The sequence below is a fragment of the Psammomys obesus genome, unplaced genomic scaffold, assembly GCF_907164565.1.
Source record: "Psammomys obesus unplaced genomic scaffold, mPsaObe1.curated_primary_1811, whole genome shotgun sequence".
Classification (NCBI taxonomy): Eukaryota; Metazoa; Chordata; class Mammalia; order Rodentia; family Muridae; genus Psammomys; species Psammomys obesus.
Window position 1 is genome coordinate 16,596,206 of NW_026596125.1, and position 19,422 is coordinate 16,615,627.

The window sequence follows — 19,422 nt, forward strand, 5'->3', positions numbered from 1 at the left end:
CAGCCTACGAGGGAGGCAGAAAACAGTGAGCCGCCAAGGCAGAGTTTCTCAACCTTAGCACTTACAGCCACCATCTGGGACCACGCTGAAGTGCAGACCCTGATCCAGCTAGTCTAGGATTGGACAGAGACTCTGCATTCTGACAAGCTCCCAGGGGGGTGCTGTGACTGAACTGCTATTTAGGGGCCAAGTTGTGTATAAACTGCCCTTTCCCCTAGTTAGCCAAAATGGAAATGCTGCTTTCTTCTCTCCGCTGAAGGCTGCACACCATCTCGTCATCTCACAGGGCCGATGCGAGAATGTCTGTAAGTTTCATGCTAGAAAAGTGCAGAACAAAATCCTTAAGGATTGTAACCAGGGTCACACCCATCCCTGAGTTTCTGTGGCACTACACCGCCAAGACTTAGATCGGGTGCATTTGTTTTTCTTTCATGAGCAGGAAAACGGGGAGTGGAGAGAGGAATGGAGGAGCAGTTTCCTAACTTCCTGTTGGACACAGCCTCAGGCAGCCGCACTTGCTTCTGGCAGAAACAACCAAGAGGATATAAGTGGGAATCTTCCACAGACAGTGTGCGGGGTCCTGTCTGTCACTCAGATCGACTCTTCTGTATCATTTAAGGAATGTGTGTGGATGAGCTTCCAGCAGAAGGGTTCACGGTTGGGGCTCAAAGCCAAGGAGAAAGTCTCAAATAGCAAGAAATGGCATTTTCTTCAGTAGCGCATGTGAGCAGCATAAGAGATGGTTAAAGCGAGCCACTCAGTTCAGAGAACACAGCCATGGCACACTCAGCTTGGCGGCACCGTGGAATCCGGTCCTGTCTCACTCAGGTATCAGACAAGCAGGGGCACTGACACAGTGGGCTCCGGTGCTGGGGAACTAGCTCAGCTGGCAAAGTGCTTGTTGTACAAGCACAAGGACCTGAGTTTGGATCTCTAGAATACGTGAAAAGGCTGAGGAGGGTGGCACACACCTGTAACCCAGCCCTGGGATCCTTTCGGCCTGCAGCCTAGCCAGTCCAGCTGAGTTGGAGAGCTTCAGGTTTCATGAGGAAAAAAAAGCAAGATGGTTAAAGGCAGTTACTGCGCTTCAGAGGACCACGGTGTGGCTCCCAGTGCCCACGAGATGGCTTACAACCACCTTTAACTCCAGTTTCAGAGGAGCCACGCCCCTCTGCAGGCATTAAGCATGTGCATATGTGCTTGCATACATGGAAACAAAACACTCATTCCCAACAAATAACAATAACAACAATGTGGAGAAGGATTAAAAGACACCCTGGCCTCCCCACGGACGCACACACACGAATGTGCACACCTTTCCAACACGGAGAATCTATGGTCTAGCGGCAGGTGTGACTCCTCCCAGGTGGGTGCAAAGGTGAGACAACCCAGGTAAGCCAGAAGAAAGGTTTTCCCCAGCAGGGCTCAGACCTTGATTCAGATAAGGCCTCAGGTGGTGAAGGCATAATGTCCGGGTGAGAATCAGAGGCCTGTCGCTAATGATGTGTGTAACAGGACGATGTCTTCCTTAAAAAAACAAACAGAACAGTGATCTCCTTGACATGTGGGGACTCCCAGGACAGGGGCATGGAGGCTTTGGCATGGTGTGCTTGGGCTGAGCACTCACAGGAGTGTGAACTGTGCTGGTGAGCTGTCCCGTGCTGCTGGAACACACTCAGAGCAGACTGAGAACAAGAGGAGTCCCTGATCTCAAGCTTGACTCTGTCTATCACAGTGTCCTCCTGGATTTCAAGTCCTGGGTCAGGCTTCCCCCTGACGCTGTGCAAGGGAAAAGGAGATGGGCAAACACCTAAGGGTGCCAACAGCAAGGAGTCCCTGAGAACTACCAGAAGGCAAACCGTTCCCATCTGAAGTGTCGGTGGTTTCCCACACACTATAAAAACATCTCTTGTAGCTCAGTCTCCATCCTGAGCACACACAGGTGGCAATAAATTTATTTGCATGGCCCCAGTCATGGTCAGAGTGGACTAATGAGCTCCAGGACAGAGTGGAGAGCTCACAGTCATGGACGGAGTGGACTAAAGAGCTCAAGGACAGAGCGGAGAGCTCACAGAGCTGTTTGTGCTGACAGGGCTGAACTCCATGCCCTTGGCCTTGGCCAGGAATGCACACCCCACTTAGTTATGTTTCTGGACACTGCCCACCTGGAAAGAAACAATCCCAGCCACACCTGGGCCTCTTCCATCTACTAGAGGCCCTGGTTCTTGGATGTCACCTCTGGCTACCTGAAGTGCTTTCAAGATATGCTTTTTAAACCTTGGTGCCTCAGGCAGAAAGAAGCATAGATAGAGAGGTAATCCATGGATCTTAAGGATGGACAGGGCATCCCACAGAGCCAGAGAGGTGCCAATGTTGCCAAGGTCAGTCTGTCAGAGATGCTTTCCCTGTAGTTTCACTCTTCTTCCCATCCACACACATGCCATCTGGAGTAAAGAGGAGGAGGCTTCGGCCTCAGCCGCCCCATCCACCACCCTGCCTGCAGCTACCACAGGGAGGTCGATGCAGAACTGCAGAACCATCTGCCAAACTGAGAGCCATCTACAAACCCCAGAAGATCCACACTCTCCTTCTGTCAGTCCTTTGGAAACCAGGTGCTTAATCCTAGGGATCTCAGAAAGCTCTGGCTGTCTTGAACTAACATGTTCTAAGCCTTTAATCCCAACACTCAGGAAGCAGAGACAGGTGAATCTCTGAGTTCAAGGCTAACCTTGGCTACTTAGCAAGTTCCAGATCAGCTATGGTTACACAGTGAAACACAGTAAAACAAACAAACATGCTATTCAGACTGATAGGAGGGGCTAAAAATCCCACTGCCCAGCCAGCGAGCATGCCTCGGGCCTGGTTTGCCCTTCTCAGACTAACTGAACAATCCACACAGAGGATCCAGTTTAGCAGGCCAATGCTCTGAAAACCAACCCCCCCCCCCAATAAAACGTTGCCTGCTGATGTCATCCAACTTCAGATCACAAGATTTAGGATCCTTCATGCCTTGAGTTTGAGTCCCAGCAGGTCTGGAAGCTTCTGGAAGGCTTTGTACAGCCACCAGAGACAATTGGAGTGTTGTGGGAGGGACACCCTCACATCCTGCTGGGCCCAAGAGGACCAGCCCCCATTTTGGAGGGGAGGGGTTCCCAAGCCAGATTGTCTTTTTATTGATGGGAATCGCTGAGCAAAGAGGAGGTCGGGTGGCCACAGCAGGGGACAGCACAAATAAATACAGAAAACCCTCTCCAGGGCCTGCTATTGTGTTCGGAACAATGGCACACTCTGGAGAGCATTTTTATCCAGTTGAGAGTGGAAAGGAAAATAAATGTCATAGGACACCTCCCTCCTGTCTCTGACTAGCTCTGGTGCACCCTGACTTCTGTCACTGAAGAGGCTGGGCCTCAGATGGGGAGACGGGCAGTTAGGGTGCAGATCTCAACCTGGGGCTCAGAGGTTCTGGTCACCACTCAGCCACCCTGGGCTTTCACAGGCTGCCAGCCCCAGTCCCCACCCTTCCTTGTTGCTTCCTAGTCCACAATGGCCATATCCAGCAGAGCAGGGTGGTGGCCACACCCAGGCGAGGCTGTCTGGCTCTGGGAGGGGTGGGGGAAAGGAGCCCTGTCCAGCAGTGGGCAGGAGGGGCTGAGGAGGTTGGCAGCATTTTGTGTTTTTAGACTGTTGGAGAATTTTGTACATCTATTATGTTCTGATCAAATCTACTGCCATTCCCCCTACTCAAATCCATCTCCTACCTCCTCAGTACTTTCCCCTCACATATGCTGTTTTTCTTTTTCGTTTTTCTTAAGCCCTCTGAGGACACTTGGCTTTGCCTCTATGCACACAGGGTTAGGACCATCCACCTGAGCACGGTAGCCTCTTAGGACCCATCATGGCCAATAGCGCCTCAGATAGGGGCGGGACTTTTCGAGCACTTCCCTGTCTACGGTGGGCTTTTACCCGGCTTGATGTTGGGCAGGTCTTTCGAGCATAGACCTAGCTCCCATGGGTCCATGTCTACTAGCTTTCTTGAGCTGAGGAGATCTTCAAACATTGGCGCGAGCTGCTTGGAAGGGGGCCGTGCCACTGCAGCAGTCTTTCAGAAGCCGCCATCCCCAGGGCGCTCTTCCTTTGCATTCCTGACGGGAACGGCACTTCTGGAAGCCCCCCACTTGTGCAGTCTGCTGCCAGCCGGCACATCCGGGGGGCTGCCCAGAGGCAGAGCTTCAGACTGGAGAGGCTGGCCTGAAAGCCTAGGCATCCATGCCAGTCATCAAGTGATACCGATAAGACAGTCTTTCTGGGTCTGTTTCCTTCTCTAAATAAAGAGAGGGAGGATGAGAATCGGCCTAAGACCACAGCTCAGGGCTGGGTGCACCCTCAGTTTTTACTGCACAGCAGTCAGCCTGCTAGCCAAGCCAATGCCTGAGGTCTCACTTTGTATCACGCCGGGTCTTGCCCTGCTCTGAAGCGGGCATTATTCTTTTATAGAAATGGAAATTGAGGCTTTGCAGTTAAGCAAATCTTCATTGGCTATGCAGCCAATAATTGGTGGAGCCAGAACCGAAACCCAGGCAGCTGGGCTGTGCAGCTCACCTCACTCAGCTACACAATGCTTCCTGTTCTTATTACGTGAGTCACCAGGACTCTCAAAGTGGTACAGAATGAGGGCTGCTGTTCTTGATATGCGTAAGGGGTGCGGCCATGCTCTAATGATTGAATCTTCATGTATGGATGAGAGGGAGGAAAGAGCCTACCAGAAGGGAAAACTCTCACACGATCATTTATTGAAGGACTGAGCCTTCCCCATTGTGTATTTGGGATGACCCTCCAAGGCCACAGCCACCATCTTCAGGACTTCACCCCAATAGCTGAGCACACTGACTGTCCATATGCCTTCACAGAAGGAGGGGCACGGAGGTCTTGGGACCCTCCCCTGAGTCACCAGCCACTCCTATCAGCCAGTTAGTGCATTTTGCCCTAACTGCAGGTAGGCTCAGGAAGAGACTAGAGTATGTTGGTGGGAAGGACCATTTGGGGGGAGTGAGGGTGATCCCTCTGCATGGCCATGGAGGAGTCATCGTTCAAGCTGTGTGCAGACTTCCTCATGTGTGGCTGTTTCAAGGCCACCCACGATCTTCCCGTAACCAGCTCACTGCTCTATAAGCTTAATAAACTCATTGTTTTCCCAGAGTGAACTCGGGGGACTCACACCTCAGTTGGTCACTGGTACCTTAGAAGGAGGGGAAGACTTTGCATCTCCCCTAGGAAAAGATTTTAGCAATATCCACATCTGCCAGAGACCCCCGTCAGGGCCGTCTCTTCCCATGATGCTCTCCTGTTTTTGAGTGCCTTCACTTTTAACATACCTAGGGAGACTGAGACACGGAGAGCCTGTGGCTAGTTACTCCTTGTGAGTGTGCTAGGAGTGGCCCCACTTCTGAACACATCCCATCATAATCCTGACAGGATTCTCACCGCTTTGTCCATTCTGGAGATGAGCGAATTAGGCTGCTGGAGCCAGAATAACCGATAACAGCAATTTTCTGAAGTGTCAGTCATGGCTGCCCCATGGGCGTAGCGATGGGACTCATGCGCTATTGAAGGGAACTAGCCCTGAGATACTCCATGAGACACTGTCCCTGCCTAAGGACACAGACTTGAAAGAAAGCAACATGGGATCGGAGGGGACAGATGTGATTTGCCCAGCTCGGCTGCTTACTAGTTTGACATCTGAGCTCTGGCGTCCAACCTGTATGGTGAAGCTATGATGATCAGCCCCACAGGGCTGTTATGACAGTTCTGCTAACGGGAAGCTAGCCTGCCTAGCGTTCAGCAGAGAGCTCACTAGAGCTCAGCTACAAAGCAGATGCATGCAGAGCTAAGAGAACGAGGCAACTACTGCTAAGCACAGCCTACCAGGGCCAGTCAGTGTGCCAAGAACTGTAGGGTAGGCTGGCCATCAAGACAGGCTCGTGCCAAGGATGGAAACGTGGCATTGTCTTTCCTAAGACGGGCAGAGCCCATGGGAAGTGTACTCGGGTAACCTAAGAGTGGACGGGAAAGAAAATTTACAGAGTTAACTGTGGCCATGGCCGCCTCTGCCTGGCTGGCCACCTCCCTGAAGCAAAGCTGTTCCAGTGGGAACAACATGGTGTATCTGGAAGAGGAAAGGGTAGAAATCAGAGGCAGAGCATGGAAGGAGAGGGCGGTGGGCCTGCTGTAACCACAGCCTGTTTCACATCCTTCTCCGTGAAGTGAGCTGCACTGTGCGCTGCGTTCATCAAAGCAAGTTCAACTGCTAGGTGGCCATGACAAGGACCACGGGTGACCCCTGGTGGTGAGGTTAGGGATAGACACTGGTGCAGGTAGCAGCAGCACAGGGCCTCCTGACGGTCTCCGCCACCAGCAAGCAGATGTGCTGGTGAACTGCCTGCCTCAGGCTTCCTGGTGAGGGTCTGGGTAAATGCCAGCATGACTCGCCCCTGCAAAGGCAGATGGCCACAGTGCGGCAGAGGCTGTGTTCAGAGCAGGTATCTGAAACGTAGCTCTTACAGCTCCTGCCCAGCCTCAGCGTCTGACAGTGAAGGCAAGTGAACTGGAATCTAGATCTTCACACACAGGCTGGTAACACAGCGGAGTGTTGGAAGACCCCACATACGCTGTGTTCTAGGTGACAGCGCAGTGGCTCGGGCTCACAGCAGCTCAGAACATCTTATCTGTAAATCCTCCATTTTATTCAAAGGACAAGACTGCCACTGCTGGGCCACAGACCGATCACACTTCAGTTCTGGCTGTAACGGAAGATGGCTGCGGGACATGATGAGGGGTGGGTCTTGAACCCAGGGCTTTTCATGTGCACACTGGCACCGAGTGCCCCCAGCTGAAGACTTATCTCTCTAGTCAGAGTGGCCTGAATTACTGGGGAAACCTGGAAAATGCCTGTGTCACTTGATACATGTCTTGTCATCGATGAATACAGTGGAAAAATACAGGCAGAATGGAGGGATGGCTCAGTGGTTGGCCAAGAGCTCAGTTCCCAGAACCACTACAGGCAGCTCACAACCGCCAGCTCCTCTGCCTCCGGGGACCTAACACGGAATGCACCTGTGCACACTTTCACCTGACCTGTGCACTGCCAGCTCCTCTGCCTCCGGGGACCTAACACGGAATGCACCTGTGCACGCTTTCACCTGTGCACTGCCAGCTCCTCTGCCTCCGGGGACCTAACACGGAATGCACCTGTGCACACTTTCACCTGTGCACATGCACACATATGCAGTTTAAATAATTTAAGTATGTTTTAAAAATCAGCTCGACCTCTGTTTGCCTCTTTGTTGGGATTCCTGGAAGTCTGGCTGATAACGTTTAACAATAGGCTGAACCTTCAGAAAGACCGACAAGATCAAGAAAGAAAACAGCGCTGTGGGTGCTCAGGGAGGAATCGCGTCACTTTATTCACGGAGCCGAGTACAGAGGTGAAGGAGGGCACTGTGTGCTGCCTGCAACCGGGTGCAGGGCAGCTGGGGGAGCTCCGTGGCCAGGGGCCTGCAGGTCCAGCCCTCCTCCACGCCCAAGCACCGGGTGCTCAGGCAGACACACACCGACTGGATTCCACAGGGAACACGACACAGCTTCGCAAAGACTTCTGAACATTTGCTTTCATATCACAAGGGAAGGGAAGGCAGGGAGGGTGCGCAGGCCTTTCATGAGATGACAGTGATCCCAGTGACCATACTTAGAAGAGATTCAATTCAGGGGCTTTGGCGTCTCTCGGAAACCGCCTACATTTACCACCAGACACATCTGTACAAACCCTCCCAGCCCCCCAAACATCAATTCATCGGACAACTGTCTCCTCTTCCATAAGGTAAAATATTTGCATGTCCATCAGAACCTTTCTGAACATGATGCATGCAGACTTATGTCTCTCCCTCTTTCACCCTGGGAAGTGGCTCGCTGCCGCTCTTGGGAGAGATGCAGGACAGAATTGGTAATGACTGCCACTCGATGACATCAAGCCTGGGGAGAACAGGCTGGCTTTGTTGACTTTGTTGAGCACAGTCGCTGCTGAGAGTGTCCCCTTGAGGCAGTCCCTTCCTTGGTGAGCTTTTACACTAAACACAGGCAAGTGGAAGCCATCTCCCGTCCGTTTGTCACCATCGCCCTCTGCTCCACGGGTAGAAAATGGAAACAGTAATCTTGCAGATGCTGAAGGCCTGTTTGTCCTGTTCCAGCAGAGGGGTGCCGTTCCCTGTGTGTTACCCCTGGAAGACACATAACTGCAAACCCAAAGCCCCGACCATCTTTTTCTGGGTAGAAAGTTCTTAAAGGGGCACAAAAGAGTGAATTTGAAGTGTATAAAGCCTTGCTTTTTCTAAAGAAGAAAAAGAACGAAACTCAGAATGGAGGTGGGCACAGAAAGCACAGATTGACAGTTACCAGAAATTCTTTCCCAGCCAGAGTTCATGGAGCACACGGCCTGGGGCCCCGCCCGCTCCTGCAACACGCCCTGGGTGTCACTCCAAGTTTGCTTGAGATATTTTCTTTTTTAACAAAGACTCAAAAGAGGTTAATTTGAATTCTTTTAAACTTGCAAAAGTGGACACGTTTGACAGAATCATGGAAAGCAATCACTAGAAAAGATGCCTGTTTTAGAAACATCACCAGCTGAGGTTCCCCGTAATGGAGGTAACCCACAGTAGACAGATGGAAATGACAAAGGCAGGTGCCCTGGGAGAGAGGAGGCTTGGGCTGGAGGCAACAGAATCAGGACTTGGGAGAACAGAGGACAGGACAGATAGAAAACTATCCTCTCTCCCTGTTTTTGCACCTTAGTTCCTATTTACTCCAGCTTTTCTCTCTGAGGTTCCGGAGAACAGGCAGTTCATATTTAGTTGTCAAAGGAGTGATATTAAAAATATTTCATGACAAACTCCACGTGAGTATGAAAGTGCAGAGCTAGCTGTTTTCAAAGGCTTTTCACATCCCTAATAGGTTGCACAGGAAGACAACTTGAGAGCCTGGACTCTCCAGGAGGGGTTTTGAAGGAAGCACTGAGACGACCAGGTGGCCCTGGAAGCCTCTTCTAGGCCATGCAATCTGTATCAAGTCACACAGAAGTCAAATGCTAAAAAGTAGAGCCCTTAATGTACGCACCAAGTCTGCCATCCACAGAATCCCCCGGGGGAGCAAGCTGCTTTGCTTTTCAACCACTGGGTCGGTAAAGTGAGGCACACACCTCTCCTGTGCTAGGCTCTGGGCATGCCAATCCTGTAGAGTTCTTAATGTCATAGACGCTGGGTCTGGCAGTTAGAACCAGCCCTTCGTCAGCGCGCCCTTCTGGCTGGAATCTTCTGCCAGGGAACAGAGTGAGGCTCTGGGCAGGACAGTCCTCCCCCAGAGCAGCAGGGCCCTTACAGGGTTTCCTAGCAGTACATTTTTGCATGATACAGTTTAAATGAACAACTGCACTGATGTGGAATGCAAACTTTGTTTGCAATTTAGATGGAGAACTGAGTTCAAATGGTCAAGAAAGCAGAGTTTTGTTATTGCAAGAATTTAAGAGTTCAGTTCTTCAATTATTGCAATCCTAGGCATGTCCTTTAACCCACTCAAGGCCCTCTGCAACATAAAGACTGTCCCCCATTTCAGCTGAATTTTCCCATGTCAAGATAGAGCCACATTAACTGTATGGAGAGCAGGCACGGAATCTTAGCAATGACCTGTCTCCTGAACGCTTTGGTTTTTCTCACCAGCACAACTGGGAGTAATAACATTTATTTCCCTACTGCGTAAATAAAGCCTTCCACTAGGCCACCAGCTCTGCCGACTGTTCCTCTCTCCCCATCCTGCTCGCTGCCAGGGTAACCTGAGAAGCAGGTGGCACAGACCTCGTGCTGGGAGGCCGCCAGTGCCGGGCAGGGCCAGTGGGAGAAACCCACTTTTGCAATCTGTCTCACGAGGAGTGGGACCCATCTATCCAGGCCAGCACGGCAGCCCTCCTGTTACCTGACAGATCTGCACATGGGCCTGGGAGACTGGTGTGGAAGGGGTCTGGTGAGAAGTTCTGAGCCCTGACCTAGCGTGGCCTTACTTCCGCAGTCTGAACCCAGCGTGAGTCTCTCCAGCCCCCGGGATGTGCTGAGCACCCCTGAGCCTCACTCTTGATTTTTGGTTACACGCTCTTGTGCAAACGCCCCTTTAAAGCCACCGCACAGTGTGGCCAGCATTCAAGCAGAAATTACAAAGCACATATTGACCCATAGAACCGTCCTAGGTGAGTTACACACTCAAGTGAACACGTTAGGCTAGGCAAGAAGGAAACTAAACCAGGCCACGAGGGCTCTGTGTGATGCTGTCTACTTCAGGGTTGTAGATCCGAGGAAGAACATGTCATCCTTCAGTCTACGCCCTTAAAACACAAAATCAGTGTGGGCTTGACCTGACCCCTCGCCAGACAGATGGCGGGGGACCCTGAGGGCACACCTGTGGTGGCGGCCAGGCACAGACTTTCTCTAAGAGAGTCATGACTCATGAACCAACATCACCTACCAGCAGCTGGACCAGTCTGGAAGCTCTTTTTGCCTTTCCTGTCTTTGCAAGGGTGAGCACACCAGCTCCTGTCAGTTTGTAGGGACACATCATCCTAAGCAGAAAAAGCGTTCAGGGAGGGCTTCCTTCATTCCTTTTTCCTTTTCCTTTCTCTTTAATTTTTCCCCCTAGCAGTTGGCCAGCCAGGTCCCAGCATACAGGAAGAGAACACGTGCTTATTTAAATCATTTTTGCTGGTTCTCAGCCATGCACTTGGAGCTACCTGCTCCCTGATGGTGATTCATTCCCCCAGAGCCCAGGCACACCCGAGGGAGGCTGCCAGGGAAAGGCCGAGCTGCTGCCACCAGGTCGCTGCGGCCCCTGGAGCCTCCTCAGCCACAGTGATAGGTAATAAATAGACTGCTCTTCAGGACGCCCAGTCATCCCTCTCCCGTGCGGCTTCCTAAGGGCACTTGCTGACTCTCCCCAGTACAGGCAGCACGCAGTTAGACATCAGTTAAAGGGGAAAATGAAAAGGAGAAAGAAGACCCTGTGTGGACACAAAGTGACATGAACAGGCCACGCGTGGACATTACTGCTGAGTCTGGGAACACAGAAAGTCCTATCCCATTGTTGCTTGGCCCAGGATGCGGTTCACGGCACGGAGATCAGATTTGCCCTCGTGTTGCTCCAGGGAGACGGTGGTGAGTAAATTCTCTAATCGGTTCTGGGCCTTAGCACAATGTTCTAGGCAGCACTGCCGCTGAGTCCTCTTTCCGATTGCCGTTCACTTGAGGGAATTAAAAGAGCTTAGCTTTTTTCTTCATGTCGTTGCGTCTCCAAAGAGGTAACTTGTCAAATTCCTGTATGGACATCCCAAAGATTTCCCAAAATACTTCTGGGGCTAAGTGGCGCTGGGAAGAGAGAAGCAAGAAGTCATTAGTTCTAATGGCCACATCAGGAACCTTCAGATGTGTTCTCCAGTTTATGAATGCAGCCAGCCCTCCAGGTCACGGCTTCTGCATCCCCAAGTCGATCCGTAAGCAAACTCATCCTTCCCAGGCTACATCTGACCTCAGCATGTACAGACTGCTTCCTGGGTCATTCTTCCCCAAACAGCACAGTGCTGCAGCCACAGACACATCAGTGGGGTTGTGCCAGCACTGTGTGCCATCCAGAGAGTGTGTAAAGCAAGCAGAGGCTGCAGTCAACACGTGAATACCCACTGCTCCCTGCACTTCAGCCTCTGCCTCTGGGGGAGGGTGTCCTGGGGTCTATTCTCTGCAGAAACTGAGAGACCCCAACCTCAACATGAACAGCAAGTCAGACCCAGGGGTGAGGCGGCTGCCTGGAGGCTTGCCCAGACAGGTACACTGCTCTGCACCAGAGGAAACAGCTGGCAGGCTACTGGCAGCACGGTTGCACTGTGGTGCTGGACTGGTGATTGAGCACGGGAAGGTGATTTGTGGCAGTGGATGTAACAGCCATCACTTTAGGTCCTTGGGATGTTGAGAAGATGCAGATAAAAATGGATGCTAGTAACAGCCAAAGAGAAAGGGACTGGGGTCATCCCTGGGAAAGCCCAGTGACAGGAAGGAAGGACGCTTATCTCCCATTGGTCATTCCTCCTGCCAAGTCCCATTTAACCGGAATAGTCTGAGCTAGCCCGACCTCTTCCACAAAAGCTTTGTGTCAGGGAAGGGGCTTGATTCTTCCTGAGATGGGCAGACAGAACAATTTCATAACTAAAAACGATTCACGTGGAAAGATACAAACACAAGTCTTCCATGCCTATGGAGGCCCTGAGTACCTGTGCCCGGATAATTCTTTAAGACAAGGAATGCAGAAAGAGCTGGAAGGACGTTTGCCCAGAGCAGACCTTCTAGAACACTGCTTCCTCGACTCTCGGTTGGCTCAGCCCAAGCCCAGGACAGACACGGGCCTGGCAAAACCTCAGGAGTGACGGAGACACTCATGCTGCAGCTCTGGCCCTGATCATGCCGGCATCTGGTTTCCAAAAAATTTGAGGACACCACACCGTGTCTCTAGGGTCACTATAAATCTTACCAGGGACTCTTACACACTGACCTAACTGTAAACTTAGAGGTCCGTGTACTTAAATGTGAGTGTGTGCCTTTCCCCTGGCCTCTCTGAAGCCAGGCAACTTCTGCCTTGACGCTGACTGCCTGTGGAGGCACCGCTTCTGTCTCTCTGGACTGTATAGATATTGCCACACCTTTAGGTGTGTAAAGAATTCTGAGCACTAAGAGGAGCAGTGACTAGGTGGCTCTAATGTCCCAGCTCATGGTTTTATTTCTTTGGACATCCTCAAGATTTAGCTAGCTTTTTGTTCCACCAACAATTTTGAGACTTTTTTTTGTTTTTAAATCACTACTTTAGCTTTCCCCTGGGAAAATACATTTATATATTGTAAAGCATGCTAGTGTGTGTGTGTGTGTGTGTGTGTGTGGTGTGCAGGGATCTTCAGGGTTAAGGTTTCGCTTTGCTTACCTCCAGTCGGGTTCTATCCACATCTCTTAGGATTTTGTTGCGCCCTCTGTTGGTCACCATGAGCATTTCATATGGAAATATCTGAAAAAGAAAGATGCCTTGTCTAGAACACAATTATCCACTTAATTAATAAGCACAGCCTAAAGTCCATCACACCCATGGTAGAGACAGCAACAAGAGTAGCTACAGAGAGCCTCTAGTGTTCGGGGAACAGAGACATATTCTCACACACTCCCATCTCTCTACCTGTGACTCACGCAGCACTGTGCCCTGGAAACAATTTTCTAAATGTAAGAACACTAACATTATGAATGGGACATTAGGTCAAAGCTGGCAAGACCTAAGTGGCAGGCATAAATGTCACCTCTGACACGATGCTGTGAAATCACAGGGTACCTCTGTGCGGGGCTCATCACACTTAGCTATGACAGATTTGTGCCTTGAGAATTCATACAACTAAGCAGGCCCAGTTTCCAGTGTTCTGCAAGTCTGATGTACTGAAATAAGCCCCCACTAGAGGTGTCAAGGAGATCAAGTTTTTGGACACCCCGTTTGTTTTGTTTAAGACAGGGCCTCCCTGTGTAGACCAAGCTGGCCTTAGGTCGTTCAGCCTGCCCCCACCTCCTGGGCACTGAGATTCCAGTGTGTGCCACCATGTTTGACAACTAGCTCCCAAGACACAGAGTGGCTGGAGCTCAGATGACCGACCATGCCAGTTTGCCCGGGATTAATCAGCGGCGGCAAGAAGACACTCGTCACCAACTCTAAGAAAGTTACGGCAAAGGGGGCATGCTGAGCGCGCAGTTTGGAGCAGGCCTCTGCCACTGCACTCAGCACAGGACTTGAGACGCGTGTGGCAGGGTCAAGGTCACAACAGGTCACGGGATGCTGTGACCAGAGTATTGCAGGCAGTAAGGGTTCGAGACAATGTGGCACAGACGGGAATGGCAGGATGCTTGCAGACAAGCTAGCCTGGATGTGCCAGCCAGAACCAGGTGGCTTTTACGCTCTGCACACAGAGGACAGGAAAGAAAATCTCTCTATTGCATGTGATTGCGCACGCAAGGAGAGGGACAGTCACACTCGCCTTTGGTTCCAGCATGTTGGGCATGGACACGCCTCTATCCATTCTCATTGCTGGCATGTGGCCATCTGGGAGGGTCTGTAACAGAAATGCCTGGTCAGTGTGAGCGCAAGATATCAGTGAAACCCAGGGAGGGCCCTGAGTGCTCCCCGGGGGCTTTCCCTGTTGCAGCTAGTTCCCTGTTGGCTCCTCCCCACCATGTCATGTTCATCGCCCCTCACTGAACAAGAGCCACAACATGTAACGGAGTTGGAGAAGGGTCATGGGTTAGTAACTGACTCAGGCTGTGTGGGCGGAGGAATACAGCACACAAAAACTCTGAGGTCCAGCACCATTATTTTCCTCCTGTGTCTGTCTGTCTCTCTGTAGCTCAGGCTGGCCTTGAGTCCTAGAGCCTTCAATGCCATAAGCACTGGGATTACAGGACACACCAGCACATCCTCTTATCTTTTTCGTTTTTTATCCTAGTTTGGATTTACCCTCCCTTCTCCCTCACAGGCTCACACGATGAAAAAGAGGGGCTCCGAGCAAACTGCTCTCTCCCAGAGGCTCAGAGACGTTCTGTTTCATTTGTCAACAAGGGAAGGCAGCAGCACCTAAGCACGGACAGACTAAAAGCCTGGTCCGGGCTGCTGACTGTGAACTCCTCCCTGGCATGACGCACGGGAGCCAGAGCACAGGGCCCCCCTACACCTGGCCCGAAAGGTCTGCAGTGACCCCTCGCCTGGCTCCCAGACGAGGGAGCCTGCTTCTCCCAGCCATGGAGTAACGTAAGCAGCCTGGTGTCCATGCCTTCGGTCATCAACCCCTGTCCATCCCTGAAGTAATCCACCCGGTATCCATCTTCCCTGCGGTAATCAACCACGTGTCCATCCTGGTGGTAATCAACCCGGTGTCTATCCCTTCGAGAATCAACCCCATGTCCATCCTCCCCGTGGAGATGGCTCCCCCGAGGCAGCAGCAAGAAATGGAGAGGGACCACTCTGGGGTGGCCGGCATGACAAAGCTGTCCATACCTGGTAGTCTGAAAAGGGAAAACAGTCATTAGGGAGAGACCATGAGAAAACCATGTGATGTAAAAACAGGAATGTATTTCACTGCCACATCAAAAACACCCCAAAGAACTATGCTTGTTTCCCACCCCTAACCAGTCCACAAACCGCTGAAGCCAGGAAATCCCGTTCAAACCTCCCTGCGCCCCCCAGCACATGGCCTAGAGGGCAGTGCCCTCCCTCCGTCAGAGCGCTCAGCATGCAGAAGGGCGGTGAACGGGTGCGTAGACACTGCTTTCCGGTGTCTGGGCTCATCCAGAGACTTTGACTTTTGGGGGCTCACTATTAACTCAGAAGGGAGCTGTGTGACATACAGCGTGTGGACACAGGCCGTGGGCTGGGTTTTACACCTGAGCCTGGTCACAGGAAGTGACAGTCATGGTCAGCCTCCCCTTAGAGCCTTACCCCGGACTCCGCCGCTCACGTCTCCGTAGCTGTTGTACTGAGCGAAGTCTGTGGAAACGGGCTGCAACGAGGAAAGTGTCATCACTGGTAAAGCTCCACAGCGGGGGCTGGTAGGGAGAACAGACTTACAAGAGCCTCAGAATCCTTTCCATGCTAACAGCCCGAATGTCCTCATTTAGCTCATCTGTTCCTCAAACTACACAACTGCATGCTGGCAGGCATCTGGCTACTGTGCAGCAGGCCTTTACGGAGTAGGTGTTTCTTTCACAGATAAAGGTGTATTTCCACAGGTAGGGCCTGGTGGTGCACACCTTTGGCCCCAGGGATCTCTGTGAGTTTGAGACCAGTGTGGTCTACGCAGTGAGTTCCAGAACAGCCAGGGCTGTGTAGAGAGGCACGGCCCCTGGCTGTAATGGTATTGGAATTAATTGTATTCTCGGCCTGGTGGAGGAGGGCGCTTGTCACCAACTTTATAGAAATAATGAACTGAGTGATTATGTTCTGCCTCATTGTTAAAAACAAACAAACAAATAAACAGCTGCCTGTGACTGCCTATCTTAGACTCTTACACCTACACAGGCCTTTAAAGTCAGGGTCTTCCTGAAAAAGAAGTATTTCATTTTGCTTACAACTCAGCGATTCCCCAAGCGGCAGATGGCCGTCCCCGTGCCTGCACAGCAGGGTCAAGGCATCAGCCACGGGCTGGCAGGTTCAGCGTGAGAAGGCACATGCCCAGGCACAATGGCCTGAGTGTAACTTGTGGGCCGCATGCGGTGGGAGGAGAGAGCTCACTCCTGCCAGCTGCCCTCTGACCTCCACACGCACACCACAGCACGTGTGCTCACACACAGACACCCCATCAGTGGGAGGAAGTCTTACCCGGTGAAGGCCATTCTTTCCATAACCGGGGAGAGATGAGGTTTTCGAGGAAGGAGCACACGAAGCTGAATGAGGAAAACAGTAGAGTGTTTCCTAGGGCTTCTGGGGGGGCGCCAGTGACGGCGCACAGTGACAAGACAGGACGAAGAATTCAAAGGACATTGGGTTCCAGTGTTCACACCTCCTCCTTGGGGAAGGTGTGAGGCAGGAAGAGGAAAGACGCACAGCCCAGTTGGAGCTAGCTGAACCCCTGTGATTCCTCACACAACCACAAGCTAGCTGTGCAGTCTTCCTTTGAGTACCCAGGCCTAAGACCACCGTTATTGCCAGGTTACTGCAGACAAAATCCTGGAGCTAAGAAAGCGTTCAAAGCAAGGACTTGAGCCCAGGGATGTGTGGGTGTCAACACTCCAGGCCCCAACGTGACAGGAACCGACACAGAAACCAATGGGGTAAGACATCAAGAAGATGCAGCCAATCAGGGCCTGGCTTCGAGAAGGCCCGGGCTGTATGCCAGAAGAGGGCACCAGATCTCAGTATAGATTGTTGTGAGCCACCGTGTGGTTGCTGGGAATTGAACTCAGGACCTTTGGAAGAACAGCCAGTGCTCTTAACCTCTGAGCCAGCTCTCCAGCCCCCAGGACAAACCTTTTAAAATAGTTTCTCGGCCTGTGCAGCTGCAGCAGCACTACATGCTCAGAGACCAGAATCTCACACTGAAGGAACCCCAGGGGTTAGAGGACCCCAGAAGCTGGTCCTGGCTCCTGCCTGTGTGTCTGTCTCCTCGCAGGCCAAGGCTTGGCTCACCCTAAGTCCCAGGGCAGGGCCCTGCTGCTCACCTGAGTGCAGGGGCGAGTCATAGCGACTGGCCAGCAGGGACGCTCTTTCTCTGCTCTCCTTCTCCATCTCTTCCTTCAGAATCAGCTGCCCCAGGCCCGAGTTGAGCTATTCACAGGGTGAAAAAAAGGAAAGGAAACATGATGTGGTTTTCACAATAAACTGCTGTTCTTTCTTGAGGAGCCTGGGCTTCTGTAAGAGCAGGGCCGGCTCTGGACGCTGGAGCCCTGTGCTTTCCCAGTGGTGAGGCTTGTCTTCCCTGAGCCGGGCTCCATGTTCTTCCTTCTCTCGTTCTCCCTGTGGGCCTCAGCTCATGTGCAGCTGATGACTTTTACATATTGGAGGGAGAGATTACAGACTGGGCACCCTTACACAAGAAACTGCATTATTTGCCTTAAAAACCCTAAAAGCAGTAGGTGCTCACACATATCTTAGAAGACCTGAAGGAAAGGACCTGTGACCCCACAAGGAGGGCCCGCCCTCTGCTCCCTGGTTCATACCCATCTGTCACTGTCCTACACACAATTCACATAAACCAGGCTGCTCTTTGCACCCTCTCCCCGTGCGTCACACCATGCGCATTTCTTGCGTCTTTGAGGAACGCCACTTTAAGGGATCCATTGGCACCTATTGGTCGGAGGTTAGACCGGCTAGCCCTCTGTGGCAGGATGCAAGAATGCACAGAGGGAGTAGAGGAGTGGGGAGCTCTTGGCGGCAGACCGACCGATGCCTGTTTCCTCACTCCAGGTATAAGTTCTGTCCAAGGCCTGAGGAAGGATTTGGACCAACGTCACCCCGAGGAAATCCCTCTCTCAAGACCTGCCTGGCCCTAGCGCACACCGCTGTGACTGCAGGGTCCCCTACAGCATTTTACCCGGCCCGCCTACACCTACCTCCGCCATGTGCTCCATGCATGCTAAAGCTCCAGCCTCACTCTCACCACCTCGAGGACCAGCCACCTGCCAGACCTCTCCTACTGGACAGCAAGGCCGTGAGGCCGGGACACGCCTGTTTCCCTGGTGGTGTGGCAGTTTACACGGTAGTTATGTAGAACAAACACCAGGGGTCAAACGGAAGCGGAGCTGAGGGCAGCAGCGAGGACAAACCTTCATCAATTGCTCTTCGTGAAGCTGCCGGCGTCTCAGAAGCTCCTCCTCATCTTCCTCTCTGCCATTAGATCTGCGCCTCATGTCCGTTCCTAATTCCACGGCAAAAACAACTTCTCACATCAGCCCCGAGATCGGGAATCCTAGCCGCCTGGTGTGTCTGGTTGCCCACCCGGCTTGGAAGTTGGGCTATCATGGCGAAGGGGACGCCACAACAGGGGGAAATGTCCACCACCAACCCAGCCCCATGGCTGGCTTCTCAGGGCTCGTGTAACAGGCTAGCATGGTGCGTGGTGCAGCTAAGCGGGGGCTTTGGGCCCTTTAACCCTGTCTGTTAGCGTGACCTGGGCTTGCCCTGGCAACTGAGTCTCAAGGCATCTACACAGCCACAGCCCGGAGCTCGTCACAGGAAGTGGAGAGGGGCCTCCAGCCCTCGTTATCTGATGACCCAAGTGTGGTCAGGGTTTAACTAGCAAGGAACCCCAGCCCACCTGCATATCTACGAACTGCTAAGAGAGTCACTCCCTTGTGGCAAGTTTTTAAAACTTGCAGTGCCCCCTTTTCCTGTTAAAAACAAACTGCCACCTCTTCTACCCTTGGTTAGTCCATTAAAATGCACATTTTCTGTGTTTCTTTTAAAGGCTGAGTCTACAGTTTTCCTTTCCTTACATAGTAAAAATCAGTCAGAAAAGAATGCTGTTACTAACAAGCACAAATAGGGTTAATAGAGCTGGAAGTGATGGGACAATGTGTTCTAGGCTTCCAGAGTCTGTCCCAGTGACTGGGCGCTTCGGCAAGTGCCTTTCATCCTGTCACTTAGGTTCACCTGTTGGAGGAAGCAGGAACACTCTCTAATCTAACAAAAATAAACATTTACCAATACTTGTACTTTCACTATTTTGATGAGTGGAGCAAACATTTTCCTTGCTTTAGGATTCTAAGCAACTTTAGAATATTTGCTGCTGCTGATAGTGCGTACAGTGATTTCTGTCTCTGAACTTAGGTTCCTGCT

At 51.9% G+C, this 19,422-nt stretch overlaps 1 protein-coding gene across 4 annotated transcripts in view; it reads right to left on the reverse strand.

Annotated features, from left to right (window-relative positions):
* Positions 1-7,436: 7,436 nt before the first annotated feature.
* Ablim1 (actin binding LIM protein 1) overlaps positions 7,437-19,422 on the reverse strand; it is a 221,084-nt gene continuing 209,098 nt past the window's right edge. For 3 of the 4 annotated variants that reach the window (XM_055591551.1, XM_055591549.1, XM_055591550.1), the window contains exons 16-19: positions 18,411-18,502; positions 17,307-17,412; positions 16,468-16,532; positions 14,194-15,649 (exon numbers count right to left, since the gene is read on the reverse strand). In XM_055591551.1, the coding sequence (XP_055447526.1) occupies positions 15,566-15,649; positions 16,468-16,532; positions 17,307-17,412; positions 18,411-18,502 (347 nt within the window). In that variant the 3' untranslated portion in view covers positions 14,194-15,565. Of the gene's footprint in view, positions 11,451-13,047; positions 13,129-14,134; positions 15,650-16,467; positions 16,533-17,306; positions 17,413-18,410; positions 18,503-19,422 lie in introns of those variants that run through there. The other variant, XM_055591552.1, reaches the window with a different exon arrangement.